The sequence below is a fragment of the Canis aureus genome, chromosome 1, assembly GCF_053574225.1.
Source record: "Canis aureus isolate CA01 chromosome 1, VMU_Caureus_v.1.0, whole genome shotgun sequence".
In the NCBI taxonomy this organism is placed as follows: Eukaryota; Metazoa; Chordata; class Mammalia; order Carnivora; family Canidae; genus Canis; species Canis aureus.
In genome coordinates this window covers 56,896,034-56,917,718 of record NC_135611.1, presented here as the reverse complement: position 1 = coordinate 56,917,718, position 21,685 = coordinate 56,896,034, and the positions used below count along the sequence as shown (strand labels likewise).

General features: G+C 56.7%; 1 protein-coding gene across 1 annotated transcript in view; it reads left to right on the top strand.

Annotated features, from left to right (window-relative positions):
• The first annotated feature begins 6,033 nt into the window (after window positions 1–6,033).
• Window positions 6,034–21,685, top strand: part of THBS2 (thrombospondin 2) — a 29,033-nt gene continuing 13,381 nt past the window's right edge. The window contains exons 1-9 of the mRNA XM_077900182.1: window positions 6,034–6,373; window positions 8,918–8,990; window positions 10,574–11,127; window positions 12,853–12,937; window positions 16,203–16,399; window positions 17,828–17,968; window positions 18,517–18,613; window positions 20,162–20,332; window positions 20,944–21,120. Of these exons, the coding sequence (XP_077756308.1) occupies window positions 8,939–8,990; window positions 10,574–11,127; window positions 12,853–12,937; window positions 16,203–16,399; window positions 17,828–17,968; window positions 18,517–18,613; window positions 20,162–20,332; window positions 20,944–21,120 (1,474 nt within the window). The 5' untranslated portion in view covers window positions 6,034–6,373; window positions 8,918–8,938. The remainder of the gene's footprint in view (window positions 6,374–8,917; window positions 8,991–10,573; window positions 11,128–12,852; window positions 12,938–16,202; window positions 16,400–17,827; window positions 17,969–18,516; window positions 18,614–20,161; window positions 20,333–20,943; window positions 21,121–21,685) is intronic.

Genomic DNA, 21,685 nt, shown 5'->3' with positions numbered 1-21,685 from the left:
GCACCTCTCGTTTTATTGCCTCTTCCAGGAAGAGGGGTCTCCCCACAGCTGCCCTGTCACCCGCATGCCCAGAGGCCCGTCCATCTGAGCCCCGGTCCCACCTCTAGCATTTTTGTGTGAGTGCTCAGTGCACGCCAAGAATCTAAATAACCCATGACCTCATCTTGCTGGGCCTCCGTCCACATGAGCTTTTGTTCAGCAATTTCTCCTCGTGCTACCAGCCCTGGGCACACTCACACAGGACTCACTCACTTCCCGTAACCCTCGCCCTCGAAGAGGCCAGGAAAGCCCTCTGCTCACTCGTGGCCCCAGGAGAGACTAAGAGAAAACAGATGGCTGGAGCGGTGACATCTCACAGCGCCAGCAGCTCCCAGCCTCGGCGTGTCACAGGGTCCTGGCTGCCCTGTGCCCTCCCTGGGCCTCCCCTAGCCCCCCAGACACAGCACGGTGAGCCCAGCGCTAGCCACCAGCCCTCACCCCCAGACACCCAGCTTCCCACAGGGACCCAAGGCCCCTTCCCGGGTGGCATGGAACCTGCCAGGCCCCAGCACGGGGCTGCTCCTCTTCCTGCGAGCCCTTTAAAAGCACCCACACTTGGGGCTCCTGTGTGGCTCTGTCGGTGAAGCGTCTGCCTTCAGCTCAGGTCATGATCTCAGGGTCCTGGGATCGAGTCTCACACCGGGCTCACTGCTCAGCGCAGAGCCTGCTTCTCCCTCTCCCCCAGCCGCTCCTCCTGCTTGTGCTCTGTCTCTCTCTCTGTCAAATAAATAAATAAACAAAATCTTAAAAAACAAAAACAAAAACAAACCTGCTCTCACTTTTCACATGGAAAAGACATTAGAGGCCACTTTGTTAATTGGTTCGTGAATCCAGTCCTTCATCCTTCAACTCAAAGATATTAATTGAGCATCTAATATGTACTGGGCAACAGCGATTGGCCTGCCAGGACCGGGCCTGCCTTTCCATGGAGCCCCAGCCCCACTGCACCCTCTGTGTAGACCCCTTGCTGTGTGGACCCCTCTCCCACGAGCCCCTGGTTGTCACATGGACCCCCACTGCGTCTCCCTTGGGGGGTGGGTGCCCAGCAGCCCGTGGATGCTTCAGTGTCGCCTGTGAATGGAGGCTGTGGCGCCGCAGGCAGCTGTGAGCAGGGAGCAGGAATCCTAATCCTGCTTCCTTCGTGCATAAATTCTAAATCTGCCCCAGAAACCACAAACTCCATTTCCCTGCCGTTCTCCAGCTCTGCACCCTGGGGTCCTTGTCAAGGGCTGCACCAGGGTCACCTTTCTCCTAAAATCCAGTGCCTGGACCTGAGCCTGGGCCCAGTATAGCCAGGACCTGGGGGTGGGGGGTGACACTGAGCATGTCCTGCATGAGTACAGCCCAAAAGCGGGTCCCAGGGCCGGGTCCCCACCCTCACCCCACTTCTGTGGAGGATGCCCTGGAAGAGGGGAAGTTTGGTCTGAGTGTGGCCTTTGTTTCATTCTCCAGACTGAGCTGCCCCAAGATTTCCGATCTTCAGACTCGGAGAGGTCCCCGGTCCGGGCGTCCCTAGGTGGGAGTGTTTCTCAGCCCCGGGTCAGCAGCTTAGAAGCCCCACTCCTACCAGGCTCGATGCTGGGACTCTGGGCTGGGCCTGATTCCAGAACCAGCTCTCTGACTGGGCTCTAGTGTGGAGGTCTGTGCACTCCTGTCTCCTCCTCTGTCCTCAGGCTCGGACTGACTGTCCTCCATCACGAGACCTGATGACCGGTCACAGTCACAAGATCCTCACAGTCCAGACCTCTGCCACAGCCACAGCTTCTAGTCACAAGCTAGAATGACCGGCTGTCACACGTGGCCGGAGCCGTCCCCTAGGCGGGACTGGCAGGGCAGGTGTGGGCCTGGGTCTGGTCCCGAGAGGCCCGGGCTCTGTGCTCCTCTGGGGGAGGCTGGCCCTCTGTCGGATGCTGGTCTGCGAACCCCTTGAGGTACAACCAGCCCCATCACCTTGCTGTGTGTCCTCACATCTCAGCCAGTGCCCACCTCGCAGCGGGACCTCAGGACACAGATGGGAATTGACTTGAGCTCTTTAGCAGGTGATGCCACTTCCATCGGGTGGCTTTTCTGCCTTACGTTGGGCCTTCCTGTCACTCCTTCCTGTGTTCCCAGGCCGGAGGGCCTGCCGGGGTTCTGGTCCAGGCTGCTCAGGCCTCCCGGATCCCCATGGGCTCCTTCTGCATCATTTGCTTCTCCAGGTCATGCTCTGTCCCCAGGACCAGTCCTGCTGTCCTGAATGTCCACCTGCCTCTTTTCAACTCCCCTGTGTCTCCTGCCTCAAACAAATCCGTTTCCCACTAAGTCAGATGTTCTAGAAACTTTGGCCGGGCCCCACCCAGTGTCCACAGAGAACTAGGAACCTCTCATTCTGACATTTCTGATGGTCACATTCAACCCATTTTTTAGCCTGTTGAGACCTTTTGCTCCATCATCCAATGTATTATCTGTTCTGGCTTCACCGCAGTCGGGAGTCTGCTGGCTGTGCCTCTGGTGTTCATGGGTCACTGGATGGGAATGTTTGCAGGCCAGGGCTGGAGGATGGCCCTGCGCGGTCCCTGTCATGCTCTTCTCAGACCCCCCTCTATGCTACGTCCTCAGCATCAGACAGCAGCCTGCTCCCCTCCACAAAGCTCGTCTTAATATCATGGACCAGAAGATCTACCTGTCGCAGGAACACCCACTGGATGGCAGGTCTAAGAGGGCCGCTCAGTAAGTGTCCGCTCAGGGCACAAATAGAAGAAGAAATGCATTCAGAGCATCTTTGGCTGATACAGAAGAATGAGGGTATAACCTGCACTTTCTGGCCACAGATAGACCAACCAGTAAGCAAAATAAGATAAACTGATAAATGGACATTTATTTACTGAAGATTCTTTAAGGGAAATGTGGTTATACATTCTTCTTTGCAATTGCAGATAACTAATATAGTGGTGCAGAGTCTCTCTCTCTCTCTATTTTTTTTTTCAAAAGATAACTTCACTATCAACTAGCTGGCCACAGGAAGGTATGTTACCTTCAGACACGCACATTCTTTGTACATCAGAAATTGGTACTCTCCACCAGGTGATAAATGAAGAGCTATATTAGGTAAAATGACTTTCAAAAATGCACAGTGAGGGACGCCTGGGTGGCTCAGTTGGTGAAGTGTCTGCTTTCAGCGCAGGTTGTGATCCCGGGGTCCCAGGATTGAGCCCCATGTCAGGCTCCCTGTTCAGCTGGGTGTCTGCTTCTCCCTCTCCCTCTATCCCTCCCCCTGTTCATGTTCTGTCTGTCAAATAAATAAATAAATAAAACCTTAAAAACATGCACAGTGAGCAAGGATCGTCATCCATCCAGTTGCAGTCCCCATCTCTACCTGCCCCATCCTCAAATACCATGCAGAAGCTCCAGGAACTGGGTCACAGCTGCTGGGCTGTGTGCTTCCTGCTGTCCCTTGGCCCCTCTATGGCCCCAGCCTGATGCTCTCGATCCCAACAGGGACCCAGGTGAAGTGTCAGGTGCCGCACGATGTTATCTTGCTAATAAACTTCCATGGGGGCCTCACTTCATACACTCTTTAATATTCTTTAGTGGAAACTTGACCTTTCTATTGTAGTGGACATTGATGCCCAGGGAGCATGGGTGCCCTCTGCCCTGGACAAGCCTGTGAGCTGACCCCACATCTCCTCCCTCTGTCTACCCTCCTCCTCCCTCTGACCACCTCCTCCTCCCTCTACACTCCTCTTCCCTCTGTCTACCTCCTCTCTCTGACCACCTCCTCCTCCTTCTATCCTTCTCCTCCTCCCTCTACCTCCTGCCTCTGACCACCCCTTCCTCCCTCTGACCACCTCTTTCTCCCTCTGACTACCTCTTCCTACCTCTGTCCTCCTCTTCTCTCTGACCATCTCCTCCCTCTGACCACCTCTTCCTCCCTCTGACCATATCCTCCTCCCTCTCTACTCCTTTTCCCTCTATCTCCTCCCTCTGCCCCCTCCTCCTCCCTCTCTCCTCCTCCTCCCTCTGATCACCTCCTTCTCCCTCTGATCTCCTCCTCCTCCCTCTGTCCTCCTCCTCCCTCTGACACCTCCTCCTCCCTCCTTACTCCTCCTCCCTCTGTCTACCTCTTCCCTCTGCCCCCTCCTCCTCTCTCTGACCACCTCTTCCTCCCTCTCTACTCCTCCTCCTTCTGTCTACCTCCTATTCCCTCTGACCACCCCTCCTCCCCCTGACCACCTTGCTCTCCCTCTGTCCACCTCCGCCTCCCTCTGATCAGGTCTTCCTCCCTCTGACCACATCCTCCTCCCTCTCCTCTCCTCCTCCCTCTTTCCTCCTCCTCTCTCTGTCTACGTCCTCCTCCCTCTGACCACCTCTTCCTCCCTCTGTCCTCCTCCTCCTCCTTCTGATCACCTCCTCCTCCTTCTGACCCCATCCTCCTCCCTCTGACCACGTCTTCCTCCCTCTACACTCCTCTTCCCTCTGTCTACCTCCTCCCTCTGACCACCTCCTTCTCCTTATATCCTCCTCCTCTACCTCCTGTCTCTGACCACCCCTTCCTCCCTCTGACCACCTCTTCTTACCTCTGACCACCTCTTCCTACCTCTGTCCTCCTCTTCCTTCTGACCATCTCCTCCCTCTGTCCACCCTCCTCTCTCTGACCACCTCCTCCTCCCTCTAGACTCCTCCTCCCTCTCTCTACCTCCTCCCTTTGACCATATCCTCCTCCCTCTACACTCCTCTTCCCTCTGACCACCTCCTCCTCCTTCCTCCCTCTACCTCCTGCCTCTGACTACCCCTTCCTCCCTCTGACCACCTCTTCCTCCCTCTGTCCTCCTCCTCCTCCCTCTGACCATATCCTCCTCCCTCTCCACTCATTTTCCCTCTGTCTACCTCCTCCCTCTGCCCCCTTGTCCTCCCTCAGTCCACCTCCTCCTCCCTCTCTCCTCTTCCCTCTGTCCACCTCCTTCTGTCCACGCTCCCTCCCTACTCCTCCTCCTCCTGTCTACCTCTTCCCTCTGTCCTCCTCCTCTTCCCTCTGCCCCCTCCTCCTCTCTCTGATCACCTCCCCCTCCCTCTGACCTCTTCCTCCTCCCTCTGTCTTCCTCCTCCTCCCTCTGTCCTCCTCCTCCTCCCTCTGCCCCCCCTCCTCCCTCTGACCTCCTCCTCCTCCCTCTGACACCTCCTCCTCCCTCCCTACTCCTCCTCCCTCTGTCTACCTCTTCCCTCTGTCCACCTCCTCCTCCCTCTGTCCTCCTCCTATTCCCTCTGCCCCCCTCCTCCTCCCTTTGATCACCTCTTCCTTCCTCTCTACTCTTCCTCCTTCTGTCTACCTCCTATTCCCTCTGACCACCTCCTCCTCCTTCTGTCCACCTCTTCCTCCCTCTGTCCTCCTCCTCCTCCTCCCTCTGTCCACCTCCACCTCCGTCTGATCAGGTCTTCCTCCCTCTGACCACTGTCCACATTGGCTCAATGTTGAGCTCTGGTGAGGGGCAGGGTGTCTGACTGCTGCCACTATTATTATTCTCGAGTCCTTATCCTTCAAGGTGCCTGTCCAGGTGAGCCCATGGAGCTGATGATGGTGTCCATGGCCCTGGGGACAAAGTCCCGGATGGATGTGGCCCCATTCTTGGCACCTGCGGGGAGGCCTCCTATGCAGTCTCGACAGCACAGTGAGGACTTGGATGGAGTAAATCCTCCCTCTCCTATTTCTCAGTCACCTAAGTGCAAAAATAACATTTTCCAACTTCTTTTTTTGATCCAATATTTATTCTGCACGTGATAAATGAATCCAGCCATGCAATAGCTTCATCCATACATCAACTCCTTCCAGGGATGCATCAGTTTGCATCGCGGTGATTGTGACTCGTCTGGGTTAGAAATCCCTTCTCCGTCTGGCTGATGTGAAACTTACTTAAAACTCTAGAACTTGCAATTTTTGTCTTAAGCAAAAAGGGGAGTTCCAGCCAATCTTGCTGGTTGTATTTATAGCATTTTATTTCCTGAGAGAAGACAGGAAAAGCGAGCGCTTGCCTTCCCTTCTCATGTGGCTCCTCCTCTGCTGTCCCCCAGCTGGAGGGCAGGGGGGAGCGGGGCGGCACCAGCGCCCCTGTGCCAGGTGCTCAGAGCGAATGCGGAGGGGGATTATGTCACTCCTTCGAAGGATGAATTAAACGTGCTTCCTTCCGTGTCTGATTGACAGCACCACCCCGGAGACCGGAGCATATAAAGCAGCGGCTGCTGCCCGGCGGCCAGTGCGGGCCGACCCCAGCTCGCCTGCAGGGAGGGCTGAGCCTCCTCCGGCCTCGGTCCCGGTCCCCGCGCTGCACCGGCCCTCGCGTCACCGCTGGCTCCCGCACCGGTAAGCACTTGATAAAATCACTACAAAATTGTGACATCGTATTTTAGTTTTCATAAGAGGCTGTTTTGATTTCTAAAGAGGGAGGAGGGAAAAGTGCCAAACAGATTCCTAATGTAAGGTGGGGGCTTGACTGTTAACTCGGGTTCATGTGGCGCGAAGAGCGGATGCCAGGAAGCCCCGGGGAACCTTCTGGTCGTGCTGGCAGCTTTCCTGGCTGTCGTGCGGTCGCAAGGTCCCTGTGGCTCTCCCGAGCGTACCTGCCTGCGAGCCTGCTTTCGGCTGCGGAGTAGGAAGCTCCCGCAGGGATGTCTGTCGTTGATGGGGGCCAGGAGGGGGTCGTCCTGGAAAAATCCTCCTGAGAAAGTGAGGACATGGTCCGGGACATCATAGACTCCAATTCTAAATGTTACTAACAGCCCAGGAGCGTCCTGAACGTTGTTCATGGACAGTACTTGCCGCAGGTCCAGGGAAGTGTGCGAGGACCGGGGAGCCCGGCGGAGGCTGCAGGGGAGGGGGGCTCTGCACAGACGTGTGGGCTGGGATAGTGGCAGGAGGCTGCTGTGTGGCCTGGGGGGGGGACGGTGAGGGCGGGGGGTCCCGAGGGAGGGGACTACATGTGGCTCAGCAAACTCATTGTCCCTTAGCTTGCGGATATAAAAGAACTTTAGAAGCCCCTCGTGAGTTCTAATTACATTCCGCTGCAGAGAGGCTTTGAAAACCTTTCTTGGGGAAACAGAGCCGACATTACACCCTGAGTGCGTGGAAGCAAAGCGCACGGCGAGGGCAGCGTGTGTCCGTGTATCTGTCCCGCGTGCGGTGGGTGACACGGCGTGCACGCAGCACTGCCCTGGAGCAGCCTTGGACACAGAGTGGCAGTCCCCGCGGCTCATGGTCCTGCTGTGGTGACCCCGTGAGACACGAGGGGACCGCCTCTCACTCATTTATCCACCCCGATACCCAGGGACACTCCTCTTTGAGGGGTCAGAGGCTGGATTTGGGGAGCAGGAGAGTCCAGTTTGCTCTGTTGAAGCCGGGCCTCCAGCGCTTGAGAAAGTGCGTGTTGGACGGAGCCACCCTCTGCTGGAGCGGCTGTCACCTCCGTCTGCAGGGGACGGACCGCACACATCTGGGCAGGGGGCCTGATGTGCTCACCCCAGTTTACACTGGCAGCACTTACGTGCAGCTCCCTGAGCGCCAGGTGTTATTCTGACTTTGGAGGCTTACGGGTGACCTCACTCCTTTGAGAACCAGAACGATCATGTCCCTCCTGTGCTGGAAAGCCCAGGGAACGCGGTCTGGGGGCAGCCACGTGTCCAGCAGGTGCCCGCGCTGCCATGCGATGCACCCTTCACGGTTTGAACCCACTCAGCTCCCTTCTCACCGCGCCCGTCAGGGGATGTTTCAGGTGACTACTCTTCATTGTGCAGGTGACGGGACTGAGGCGGGGAGGTTGAGGAGGCCGCCGTCCCGGCCCGGCTTGGAGCCCGCCGTGTCACCATGCGGCACTCGAGAGCACCCAGGCACAGGGACCTGTCTGTGTTGAGGCTGCGCAGACCTCAGAGGGGCCGGGGGCCCTGCAGAACGGCCTCTGCTCCTGGGGCACATTCCTGCATCCCAGGAAGCTGACCGGGTCCCATTTACTGAGCCTCCCGGAGAGGGACACTCCCTGGGTTTCCCCGACCCTGCGACGCTCCCGAGCTCTGCTGCCGTCCTCAGGGAGCGGTCAGGGTCTCCGCGTGGCTTTGGTCCAGAGCAGGAAGCAGCTCCTGCCGGGGGACCTCTGTGCCCCACGTGCCCGCGGCGGGTGCTGGCGCGGGAGAGCCCAGGCGGAGCAGGGGTTAAGAGCGGACGGGCTTCTGTCCAGGTCTCCTGAGTTCTGGCCCTGCGTCTGCTGGCCTGAACCACGCCAACTGAAAATCCTCAAGAATGGAAAAACAGGCCTGCAGGAAAACAGAACAGCCGAGTAAAAGTGATTGCTAAGTGGAATGCTATGTTTTTTTGTGGTTATGATACACCAAATTAAATTTATTTTTCCTGCATACAGCTAATATTTATTCTATTTAACTTATGCACAACTTTTTTTTTTCTTGGTTATTTGCTCAGAAATGTCTTCGTAGTTGATTTTCTAAACAATGCTGACATTTTCCTGAATTCACGCGTCCTGGGTTTAAGTCCTGGTCACACGTCTCACCAGGACTGGTGGCTCTGGGCCAGCACTGAACATTGCTGGTTCTTCATTTTCTCATCTGTAAAATGGGCGTGATAGTGATAGCACTTGGCCCCTAGGTCATTATGAGGATCAAATCATGTGAATATTGAGATGGTGATTAGCACAGAGCTTTGTCAACACGTGTTGGTCCAACAAAAATCAGCTACAATTACAAGAGCCCTCTTTGAAAGCTAATTCCTTATCTAGCTTTTACTTCCCACAAATGCACTGGTTTTGATTCCGATGCACAAGCTGTTTACTGAGTGGAAATTCCAGGTGCCACGGAAAGTTGCCACCGTGTGCGCCTACGTAACAGGAGTCTGATTCCCCCGCAGGGTTCGGCTGTGGACGGCAGGATGCTCGGGGCGCTCGTGCTGCTTGCCCTCTGGGCCTCGTCCAGCGCTCAAGGTGAGTGTGGGCCGCACTCCCGGTCGTCGGGGCTGCTCGGGCCCCAGCAGGTAACGTGGCCGCTGCTCCTCAGAACATCTGGAACTTCCATTAAAGTAGTAGTTACTTACTTTCAAGGCTATATAATAGGAAATGACTTATTTTGGGGAAGTCTAGGTATTAGATTAGAGATGCAACTTTCGCTGTGCACATTGAGCCTTTTTTTTTACATGCTGAATTTATAACCGTGGAAGTGCTTGATGTTTTAGAACTCTTTTCTTCCACGTTTTTTCCTACTTGAAAATATAACTATTTCCCCGTGTGCTTATTTTCATACAAATGGTTTTTAACGACCGTGTAATATTCCATCAAGAGATAACCCTGGCATTTTTTAGACCAATCTCCATCTCCATCATTACTTTATCATCATTAGCGTAAACGATGCCACCAGGAATCCTGTTGTGATTCATCTCTACTAGTACTTGTGATTATGTCTGAGAATAAGTTCCGAAAATAAAATTGCTGAGTCGGAGGCTTTATTTTAAGGATTTCTGCTGGATTACCAAGTGGCTCTATTAAAGGTGGTGGAAAAAAAAATAAAGGTGGTGGAGTTCTCACTTTGATCAGCAACTCCATGGATATGATGTTTTAATGCACCCTCTAGAAGGCAGAAAGCTGTGCTTCCTTTAAACATTCTGTTGAGTAAATTATTTTGAGTTATTTTAACCGTCATCTTGGGACGGTCTGCTCACTTTTCTGTTAGTCCTTCAGAAGGGTGACTTAAAACCACATATTTGTGGACTTGAGCCCCAACACTGCCTCGGGGCCTTACCTCGAGCATTCAGTAAGAGTTGCGGAATACACCTCCTGCAAAATAAAGAGACACCCATGTAGCTTGTGTAAGTCAGACGATTTCCATGAGAAAGCAGCCTGTGATAGCAAGGGCAGAGACCCACTTTTTTTTTTTTTAAGATTTTATTTATTCATTCATGAGAGACACAGAGAGAGAGAGAGAGAGAGGCAGAGACAGAGGCAGAGGGAGAAGCAGGCTCCATGCAGGGAGCCCGACGTGGGACTCGATCCCGGGACTCCAGGATCACGCCCTGGGCCGAAGGCAGCGCTAAACCGCTGGGCCACCTGGGCTGCCCTAGACTCCCACTTCTTTGGCAGGATGTGTTCTAGGGACAGGGTCGTAGCTTAGCCCTGATGTGGGTGGGAGGACAGTGGGGTGCACTGGGAAGGTGTGCAAGACCCTCGCTCAGGGCGGCGCCTCCTCTCTTGAGAAAAGTCCGGCTGCGGAAAGTGCCAGGCCATCTAGACAGAGTGCTGGGTTCGCCTCCTGGCGCTCGCTCCCCGCGCAGTCCCGGAGGGAAGCGAGCTCCGTGAACCAGCAGCTGTCTCGGGGGCCCCACGTGGGGAAGCAGCCCCAGAAAGAGAGGATCACGGTTTTGCATAACAGCATCCACAAGCACCCTGGTGAGAAGGGAGGGGACCAGAGGGACACCGGCGCCTCATTAGCGCACTTGCACATGAGATCCTCGCACACGAGATCCCGGTCTGCTGCCCCGCCTGCTCGTAACCTCCCTGCTCTGTGCCCCCGGCAGCTGGTGACCAGGACGAGGACATGGCCTTCGACCTTTTCAGGATCAGCAACATAAACCGAAAGACCATCGGGGCCAAGCAGTTCCGGGGGCCCGACCCCAGCGTGCCAGCGTACCGTTTCGTCCGGTTTGACTACATCCCGCCGGTGAGCGCAGATTACCTCAGCAGGATCGCCAAGATCGTGCGGCAGAAGGAGGGCTTCTTTCTCACGGCCAGCCTGAAGCAGGACCCCAAGTCCCGGGGCACGCTCCTGGCGCTGGAGGGCCCCGGCGCCCAGCGGCAATTCGAGATTGTCTCCAACGGCCCGGCAGACACGCTGGACCTCACCTACTGGATAGACGGCACCCAGCACGTCATCTCCCTGGAGGACGTGGGCCTGGCTGACTCGCAGTGGAAGAATGTCACTGTGCAGGTGACGGGGGACACCTACAGCCTGTACGTGGGCTGTGACCTGATTGATAGCTTCACGCTGGACGAGCCTTTCTACGAGCAGCTGCGGACAGAAAAGACCAGGATGTACGTGGCCAAGGGCTCTGCTCGGGACAGTCACTTCAGGGTACGTACGGCAGGCCCGCGGTAGAGGACTTTGGGGGACGTGCAGCAGGCCCGCGGTAGAGGCTCGGAGCCGGGGAGCTGGCTTGGCCGGGAGCAGACCGGCGGGGGCCTCTTCATCTGATGCCCATTTTGGAGCAGGTCAGGGGACACATACCATGTGTGGTCACACAGAGACACATACATATGCACACACGTGTGAGCACACATACAGGTATGCATGTACAAATGTCACGTGTGTATGTACACACATGTACACCAGTCACACACATGCACTCACTGTACACATGCACATGTGTGCACACTCTCACATGCACATAACCACACATGTGCATGTGCACACACATGTACACATGCACATGCCCACACACCGGATCACACATGCATGCATACAAATTGCATATGCACATGTGTGCACACTCTCACACACACATCACCACACACATACATAGGCACACGCACCTGTGGGCACACACATGAGCACACATACAAAATGTCATGTGTGTATGCAGACATATGCACACATGCACATCCAATCACACACAAGCGAGTGTACAAACACTATGCACATGCATGTGTATGAACACTCTCACACTCACACCACCACACACATACATAGGCACATGCACACACACACACCTTTCTCAACCACAAATACACAGAGCAAATAGTCCCAGGTGCTTTCTTACTTGTGCAAACAGTCATTGGTTTCCAGTTTAAAGACTGATTTGGTGACCAAGGCATCAGCCTCCTTCAGATGTTCTGGCAACCGCAGGCTCTGTATGTGGAACCCAATGTCCTCTCCCCATTTAGCCCTGAGACGCTAGGAGAGCCGGTTAGCAGCCATGCTTTTTAAGAAAACAGCTGTTGATTTATAAGAGGATAGTATCATGTTCATCTTTTTAAAAAAAGATTTTTATTTATTCATGAGAGACACAGAGAGAGGCAGAGACACAGGCAGAGGGAAAAGCAGGCTCCCCGAGGGGACCCTTGGGACTCAATCCCAGGACCCCAAGATCACGACCTGAGCCGAAGGCAGATGCTCAGTCACTGAGCCACCCATGTGCCACCATGCTCATCTTAAAATACATTCATGCTAAATATTTTTTGGAAGATCATTCTAAAATCACAAGCATTCAGAGCCTGCAAACAAGTGTCATTGCACTGTCCCCCTCTCCCCACCATGTGTGGCTTCCTTGCAAATAAATGCGTATTTAAATACAGTTATTTGAGTAGAAAGCGAGAATTCTCACCAGTCATTGAACTCACATCTGGTGACTGTCAGGAAGCTCCTGTGGCCTCTGCTGCATGAGCCACTGACCGCTGGTGGTGTGGAAGGCACTATCACCTATGGGACCTATTGTCCACGTCTGTGATTAGACCATCAGCCAGACACCAGGAGCCATCAGAGGCCCCTGCAAAGGAAGTGCAGCCTAGAGTGTCCGACTGGATGTGTTGGGAAGACAGAATTTAGCACACGTGTCTCAGGGCCACCCTCACTGTCTTCCTACGTAAGGTCCCTCATCTCTGCCACGCTGAGAGCAAAGCATCAGAAGTACCAGACACAGGAAAACCTGTGGTAAAGAGCTCAAACCTGCTGGGTGTAAAAGCACAGAAGGAAATACTCTGTCTACTTTAAGATCCTATCTTGTATTTTTTAAATGTCACTTAGTTTCAGACATCTGATGCGTGTCCACTGATCTCTTTCTCTCCTCACATGCATTTCTAGGGTCTGCTGCAGAATGTCCACCTAGTGTTTGAAAACTCAGTGGAAGATGTTCTGAGCAAGAAAGGTTGTCAGCAAAGTCAGGGAGGTAGGTGTGTTTTGAACAACGTACTTCATGTTTCCTTTCTTGTCTTGGATGGATTTCTACTATGAGGTGTGTGCTTGGTGTGTATATATCCATGTGTGCGTGTATGTGTGAGTGTGTGTATGCGTATGCCTGTGTGTGACTCAGTGCGTCTGTGCATGTCTATACACATGTGTGCATGTATGTGTACCTGTACACATGTGTGTCTGTACATGTGTGCCTGTATATGTATGTGCACGTTTCTATGTGCATGTATATATGTGCATGAGTGTTTATAAATGTATATGTGCATTGTGTGTGCATCTCTCTATGGTACTGTGTGTCCATACGTGTGTGTGCTTGTGTGTCTGTGTGTGCATATGTGTATCAGTACATGTGTCTCTACATGTGTTTCTGCCTATGTGTGTCTCTGTGCATGCACATTGCACATATGTGCACATGTGTATCTGTATACGTGCATGTGTTTGGGTGTGTGTCTATACATGTGTGTCTCTGTGATCCTGTACATGTGTGTATGTGTGTCTCTATGTGCATGTGTGTATCTGTATACATGCATGTACGTCTCTGTGTATCTCTATAGGCCTGTGTGTCTGTACATCTGTGTGTGCCTGTGTGTCTTTGTGTGCATGTATGTGTGTATGTAACCGTGCATTTGCACGTGTGTCTGTATATGTGTGTATCTGCCTATGTGTGTGTCTCTGTGTGTGCATGTGCATATGTGCGCATGTGTATCCATATATGTGCATATGAGTCTGTATATGTATGTGTGCCTGTGCGCATGTATATGTGTGCATATATGTACGTGTGTGTGTATATGGGGACACCCTAGTGGGGACTTAAGAAAAAATATTTTAATAAAGTGCTATTATTGTGTTTGAGTGAGTTTGCTGGTTAACTTAGACATACTGACATCTGAAAATGATAAAGTGCTTGAAAGATTAACTTTGAATATATTTTAATAATCCAAAATAATCAGTTTTACAAGCCAAAAAAACAACTCCTGCATTTGAACATGCATTCATGCAAATTTCCCCATGAATTAACGTGTGAACATCATCTCTGTAAGCTAACACCACAGATATTGGCCCCGTTAGGTTTAGGGAGGTTTCCTCACGCTCCTCAGAGTTGCCCACAGATCCCATCCTGAAAACATCGACGCTGCTTGAACCACTGGCCGATGATCTCACGGCGTCTGTTCCTTGCCTTCTGCATTTACCTGCAGCCATAATTTGACAACACGTTCTTGAGCATTTACTTGATGAAGTTCCACTCTGCTGGGCTCTTTACACGCAATGTCAGTGAATCTTCAAATGCCTTTGAGACGGGCTTGTTAGTTTTTCAGTAAAGAAGCCGCGGTCCCGGGCGGGGGAGGTCCCACAGTGACCAGGTGTGACTCCCTGTGGGCGGCTGTCCCACGTCCCCACCCTGGTCTTCCAGGGCAGGATTTATGTTCATTGACACCCTTTGTGTCAACCGTACATTCTGACACGTTTAAATCATTCCCTTGTGATGGATCGATGTGTCCAGAGCACGCAGGATGTGCTATCTGTAATGCTTGATGGCAGCTCCGCGACCCGCACTCCCCAGAGCTGCAAGCTGTACCCAGCCCTGAGTAGACGCTGGACCCCCTGGGTGTCCACTGTGCTGGTGCTGGGCGAGCCGCGTGGGCCGGGAGTCACTCCTGAGGCTGTGCACCTGTCCATCTGTCCATCTTCCACTGTCTGTCAGTTGAACTATGGGGCAGGAAGGGAATCTGGATAGCGATATTTGGCCAGACCGTGGAGTGGAGAGAGGTCCGCAGCACCTGCCCCGTCGCACAGGCTCCCGTCACAAGCCTCTGGTTTGTAGGAGCTAATGGGGCGCAGCCCAGCTAATAGGCCGACTGCTTGTCCCTGTGATTTAAGCCACTGCCTTTTTTTAGGGAGAATGTGGCCATCACAAAGCAGAAAGTTCAGAAAAGGCTAGGATAGTAAATGGACATCCGACAGTAACTGCACCAGGAAGGTTCCACAGACACGGAGAAAGAGGACGGTGGCCCTCAGGTGCTCTGACCCGAGGGGGCTGTGCTGGTGTTTACGGGAAAGCTGAGTGTCACTATTGGGGCTGAGCTCCGCAGGGTGCAGAGACCCCTCACCCTCCATGGCAGGACAAGGGGACTCCAATCCCGGTCCCAGCCCTGACTGCTGGTGACCCTGCCTCACCTCTTGTCACAGGGGGACGGACTCTGTGATGGTGGGGTACCCATCCTGAGTCCTGAGGAGGTGCTCTGGGGTCAGTCTAGAATCAGGCGGCCGTGGGCCGTGGGGTGAGTGCGTGCGTGAGGCCTTGTTTTCAATCTGACACCCTTGTGCAGGGACAGACGTGCTTATGTTGGTGTGGTGCACGCCCCCGGCTGCCCAGCAGGGCAGGGGAGCTCCCAAGGTCACTGCGACAGCAGCGAGGATTTATGACTGAGAATAAAACCCCAGCAGAATGAGGGCATTAGCAAGGCGTGACTCAGCATGGAGCCACCAAGACGTGGGGCATCTAACCCCCATGACACTCACGTGCTGGGGGCCACGGCCATGTCGAGGCTGGCCCGGCTCCCACGGGGGACGACCCCGTCTCTGGATGGGACCAAGGCAGTTTCCAGCTTGTGTCAGCCACTCCGTGGGGAGGACCCCAGAGAGTCTGTGCGGCTCCAGGGGCAGCGAATCCCCCAGTGGCTCTTCTGAGGGGTCTGTCCTTCCCTCCCGGGGATGCTGCAAGGCCCACAGACAGGCCGTGAGTGCAACGTCTGCCAAACTACTTGAATCCGCCTTGATGCGGAGCGAGGGGCCTAAATAAAGGATGTTTGGGATAGAGAAATAGGCAAGAGAGGAGCTGCTGGGGCCGCGGGATTCACCGAGAACGTGTGGGTGGAGGCCGACTCCGGTGGGGACAGACGTGAGGGCCTTCGGAGAGGGAGACCGCCACCTGTCGTCCGGCTGAGTCACTGGTGGGGGCAGAGCTCCAGCCCGTGTGCAGACGGACAGTCTCCAGGGCTTCTGGCGTCTGTTGGGTCCTGTCCTGGGCGCCACCCCCGCGTGTCCGGCTGCCGGCAGGCCCTGTTGGCAGGGTGTCGCTGTGGGCAGAGCCCTGCTTTGCCAGCGGGGGCCGTGATGGACACAGTGCCACCCCTCGTCCCGCCCGTCTGGGGTGGACCTCGGGCGCGGTGTGGGCCCGGCCTTGTCTGGGCGCCGCCTCCATGTGTCCAGGCCGCACTCACCCCGCCTTGTGCTTCCCGCAGCCGAAGCCAACGCCATCAGTGAGAACACGGAGACGCTGCACCTGAGCCCCCAGGGGGGCCCCGAGTACGGGGGCCCGGGCGCCCAACAGAGGCCGGAGGTGTGCGAGCGCTCCTGCGAGGAGCTGAGCACCATGATCACCGAGCTGTCCGGGCTGCACGTCATCGTGAACCAGCTGCATGAGAACCTGCGGAAAGTGGTGGGTCCCAGGCTGGCAGCTCCTGGTGGGGACGCACCCCTGCACTCACGGGGCGTCGGGTGGGAACAGGGCGATGAGGGAGGGCTGGGGGCACGGAGGACTCTGAACGACAGATGCCCTGGGGCTTTGCATCCTCAGGACGGTTCCAAGCCAGGGGATGCTCGTGTCCCCAGTGAGAGGGAGGGTGGGAGGTGGGGGTCAGGGTGCAGCTGCACAGGAGAAGCCAGGGTCTCAGAGGTGTGCCAGCCTAGGAGAGGGGCTGACGGAGCCAGGCTCCCTTGGGACGCGCTCCCAGCTGGGCTCAGGGGACGGGGGCAGGTGGTGCCCATGAAGAGCCAGACAGGCAGTGGGGGGAGAGCAGGGCGGGGAGGTCTGCAGGTCTGGGGTCTCCTCCTGCCCTGGAGGCGTCGCAGAGCCGCTCTGCAGAGGGCACAGCCAGGGCAGCTCGTGCAGAGGCCAGGGCGCTGCTTGGGAGGCCCCCACAGGAGGCTGTGCACCTTCTGGGGTTTGGCCCTGGGCAGGAACGGGGCAGGACTTCCAACCGCACCGCCAGCACTGCCCACGGTTTGCGGGGAGGAAGTTAGGAATTCGGAGGCAGGACAAGGGGTCTTCCTGGGGGCGTTGTGGGCATCGCAGCCTCAGACCCCTGCAGGCTGGACTCTCATGGGGGCAGCAGGGGAATAAGAAGGGCTTGGGACGAGTCTGCCTGACTGGGGGGCAGGGACATGAGTGACCTCCCAGAACCTCACCAGCAGTGTGTTTCTGTGCATTTTCAGAGAGGACCCTGACTTTCTTGTGATTTTCACGAGGCCTGTGGCCCCCACTCAGCAGCCCCGGGTGGGGAGACGAACTCACAGAGCATTGCAGGGAGGGGGCTCTGGAAACACCTGCTGCTGGCAGTCCACGGCCCTTTCACTTGTTTGATTTTGTTTAAAACCCAGTAACTTTCCCTCTGGTCTGTGACAGTAAGAATTAGGTCCACACATGTCCTTGCTGTTGTGTCATCAGGCTAGGTCGGTTGTTTTTGGAGGCGCGCATGAATTCACGAGTGGAGCGTTAGTTTTCAGCGGCGCTGGGCGAGGAGGCCCCGTCTCCGTCCAGCACCAGTCGCCGCCGCTGGACCCCGAGGCATAGGCGCCCCAGGGCTGGAGCTGCTGGGCAGACGTGCAGGGGCAGCTCCCACCGTGTCAGCTGGGCGCTGACGCACGAGCGGAGCCATGGAGGGCGACGGCGGCTGGCCTGCCCCCCTCGACCGAGATGACACGACCCTTCCACCTAGATCTGATCCCGTGTCCCCAATGGGGCTGTGTCGCCCCACACAGAGCCCCATACAGGCCGCGGGCGCGCTGCGGTTAAGAAGGTGCAGGAGCACGGAGAGTGGGTACGTTGTACTTGTCTACACTTCAACGATCCCCCCCAATCTTCCAGTCCAATGATAACCAGTTTCTCTGGGAGCTCATTGGCGGCCCGCCCAAGACGAGGAACATGTCCGCGTGCTGGCAGGACGGCCGGTTCTTCGCGGAAAACGAGACCTGGGTGGTGGACAGCTGCACGAAGTGTACGTGCAAGGTGAGGCGCGGGGAGCCCTCCCCGCGGGGTGGGCAGAGAGGCCCAGTGCGGGGTGGCCGGGGTCCCAGGCTCCCCAGGGGCGCGGCGGCAGGCAGGCCGTGTGCAGGAGTGTCAGGAGGCTGAGTGTGGGGCTGTGCAAGTGGCTTTGACCCTATGTCAGGCTCCGACCGCCTGGCTGCTTCACACAGAAGAAACCGGGCACCGGGAGGTGACTGGCTTGTCCTGGGTCATGAAGGGGGCAAGAGATGGCTGGGGGGAGGCGGCCAGTGTGAGTAACTCCAGGAGGGTCTGCGGGGCCTGGAGGTGAGGTCACTGCCCACGCGGGGGTCGGTAGGTAGCCTGGCCTCTTCCCCTCCGTGATGAGCTCACCGGCTTCCACCGCGGGTGGCCTTGGGGGTCAGTGGGCGACGCCGCCCTGGCCCTCCTGCCCGCGGTGCCCACAAGGTCGCCGGGGTGGGCCCAGCGTCCTTCCGGCCCTTCCAGTCCAGCCCTCACACCAAAGCTTGTTCTGTTAAATGACCATTACACGGACCTTTCTCTGCTTGCAGAAATTTAAGACCGTTTGCCACCAAATCACCTGCCCGCCGGCGACCTGCGCCAACCCGTCCTTTGTGGAAGGAGAATGCTGCCCATCCTGCTTCCACTGTAAGTGCGCCGTGGAGCTCGGGGCGCCCGCCGCTTCACCCCTTAGTGCCTGCGACCCGCAGCCCGCGGAGGGGCCTGCACCTGAGAGCGGATGGCGGGGAGGACCCGAGCTGTCCACACGCATGGCCACAGGGACCAGGAGCCGGACCAGGACCACTGCAGTCAGTGTCCTGTCCTGTCGCCTCTCGGTGGGGAAGCTGGGCTCGGTGGCCACGGTGCAAGGACAGGGCACTGGCTTACAGCCCTCAGCAGGCGCCCTGTCCCGGCTCGGGTCCCACCCTCCAGCCGCTCGCCACCGCCCTGCTCTCCTGCCGCTGGGCTCCGCTGCGTTTGCCCTTCTGTGACCCACGTGGGCCCCTTCCCCTCCTTCCCTGTGTGAGCGTGCCCGCCACCCCGCTGGCGTCCCTGCCCCCTGGGATGTTTATTCTGAAATGCCCTGGTTCACCTCTCGCTGGTTTCTATCCTTGGTGGCCTGGTCTGGGGGCTGCGAGCCCGAGGTCACAGGCTGGGGACGCCCTGCAGGCTTTGCCCGCGGGCCCCTCCCCTTCTCACGCGCCCTCGGGGGGCAGGTGGAGATGTGCTCGGACTCCGCCACTGTGATCTGGAGCAAAATATGACTTTTCGGGTCTCAGATTCATTATCTGTAAAATATGGGATGGTTATCCCCACACACAGGGTTAGTTTTATGGTTAAAACAGACAATATTCAAGTAGACCCGTCTGTGTCTGATGTGCACGTTAGGAGGTAGATGTGCCTCCCGTCGGGACGGGCGGCGTGAGATGAGAATATGACCCCGACAGGCAGGGGCCCGATTCGGGCTACAGGGAGGTGCTCCGCGCCATCGAGAGCCCTTTCCATGACCGTACTGTCTTGTTTCCTGCTTTTGGGAACACTTAATCCTCGCTCGGCACACGACCCGAATATGACGGCCGGAAAGTGGTGCCGTTTGTGGCTCCCAGGAAAGATCCCTCCCTTGGAGACCCCGTCTTTTCTCTTTCTCAGAGATTGCCATTCGCTCTGAAGACTTTCTTTAAGGGAAATTCCCTTTTTATTTAACTTCCCTGATTTAAATTATTTGGTACTAAATTTGGTGACCTGTAATCTCAACCAAAAGTTGAACAACTTCATTATCGCACGTAACACAGCCGTGGAGGTGAGGAGGGAAGCTATTGAAACCTTGTTAGTCCAGTGAGACCCCGTGTAGACGTGATTCCGGACTCTCTCTCCTGAGCCACCTTAAGGAATCCGTAGGCCCCTTCCCTGACACGGGGGACTAGAGCGGCTCCGTGTGCAGACGGTAGACGCCGTGGCCTCTGCAGCGCTCTGTCCGCATCCCCACGTGCCGTCTGTCCTGCCTGGAGAGCAGCCCCTGCTCCCCGACCAGGTGTGGACGTCGGGTGACTCTGGTGGTGGCCCCGCTGGGCAGCGTGCTTGGGGCAGGTGTACACGCACACACCTGCCTCCCGAAGCACATGGGGTCCACCTTGTGAGCCGCCTCATGGGCTGCACCGGGCGGAGGCTTGATGGGCTCCTGTGCTTCCCACCCAGCGCTGGACGGCGAGGAAGGCTGGTCCCCGTGGGCCGAGTGGACCGAGTGCTCCACCACCTGCGGCTCCGGCACTCAGCAGAGAGGGCGGTCCTGTGATGTCACCAGCAACACCTGCTTGGGGCCATCCATCCAGACGCGGGCCTGCAGCCTGGGCAAGTGCGACAATCGCAGTGAGTGTCGGGGCTTAGCTGTGTCGGGGTCGGGGTTGGTGTTGCCAGCAATGGGGTTCTGGGGCCGGTGGGGGCAGGCTGCTGTCAGGGGACCCGGGACCTTGTCTGGGGGCTGCTGCCAGGGGATGCACTCTCTCCTGCTGTGCATCCTCCTGTCCTTCTCCTGCTCCATGTCCTCCTGTCCTCCTGCTGCGTGTCCTCCTTTCCTTCTGTGGCACATCCTCCTGCCCTTCTCCTGCTGCGCATCCTCATGTTCTCCTGCTGTGCATCCTCCTGTCATCCTGCTGTGGGTCCTCCTGTCCTCCTGCTGCACATCCTCCTGTGCTTCTGCTGTGTGTCCTCCTGTCCTTCTGCTGCACATCCTCCTGTCCTTCTGCTGTGCGTCCTCCTGTCCTTCTCCTGCTGCACGTCCTCCTGTCCTTTTCCTGCTGCACGTCCTCCTGTCCTTCTCCTGCTGCACGTCCTCCTGTCCTCCTGCTGCACATCCTCCTGTCCTTCTGCTGCGTGTCCTCCTGTCCTTCTCCTGCTGCGCGTCTTCCTGTCCACCACTGTGTGTGAGCAGACGCCCAGGCCACAGCCTCCCCTGAGGACCTCCTGCCCCCATGTGCTAGTCCGGCAGGACGGGGGCTGGAGCCACTGGTCGCCATGGTCTTCCTGCTCTGTGACCTGCGGTGTCGGCAACATCACGCGCATCCGGCTCTGCAACTCGCCTGTCCCCCAGATGGGGGGCAAGAATTGCAAAGGGAGCGGCCGTGAGACGAAAGGCTGCCAGGGCGTCCCCTGTCCGAGTGAGTGGGGTGAAGGCCGGGCGGGAGCGGGCACTGCAGACAGCTGGACCGGGGCCCCGGGGCCAGGCCCACTCCTGTCCAGGATGACGCAGAAGGGGCATTGCCGTCCCCCACTGGCACCGTGCTGGAAGGTGGCCTGGGGTGACCTCAGTTACCTGGGAGCTCTGACCTCATCTGATTAGCTTGGTTAAAGGACAGCCCAGCCACGACTCAGGGGAACACCAGCCAGACCATGGGAACAGTTGCTGTGTGCCCGTTCCTGGGGGACATGTAGATGGCGTGGGATGCTGGGGGGGCACAACTTCCCCTGCCGCGGGGGACAAGCCAGACCTGGGACCCAGGACACTGGGAGAGCTTTCCGATGCCCGATGCCTGCACGCTGGCAGCCAGGGAAAGGAGAGTGCAGGTGCCTTCTCTGGGGTCCCCTAGAATGCACCTGAGCTCCTCCCTGTGCCCGCCGGCCCTGGCTGACCACCCGGTCTCCACGCACCATGCCCGCAGGCCCACCCGTGTGATCTCTCTTCCTGGAGCTGAAAACCAAGCCAAGTGCAATCTGTCATCTACA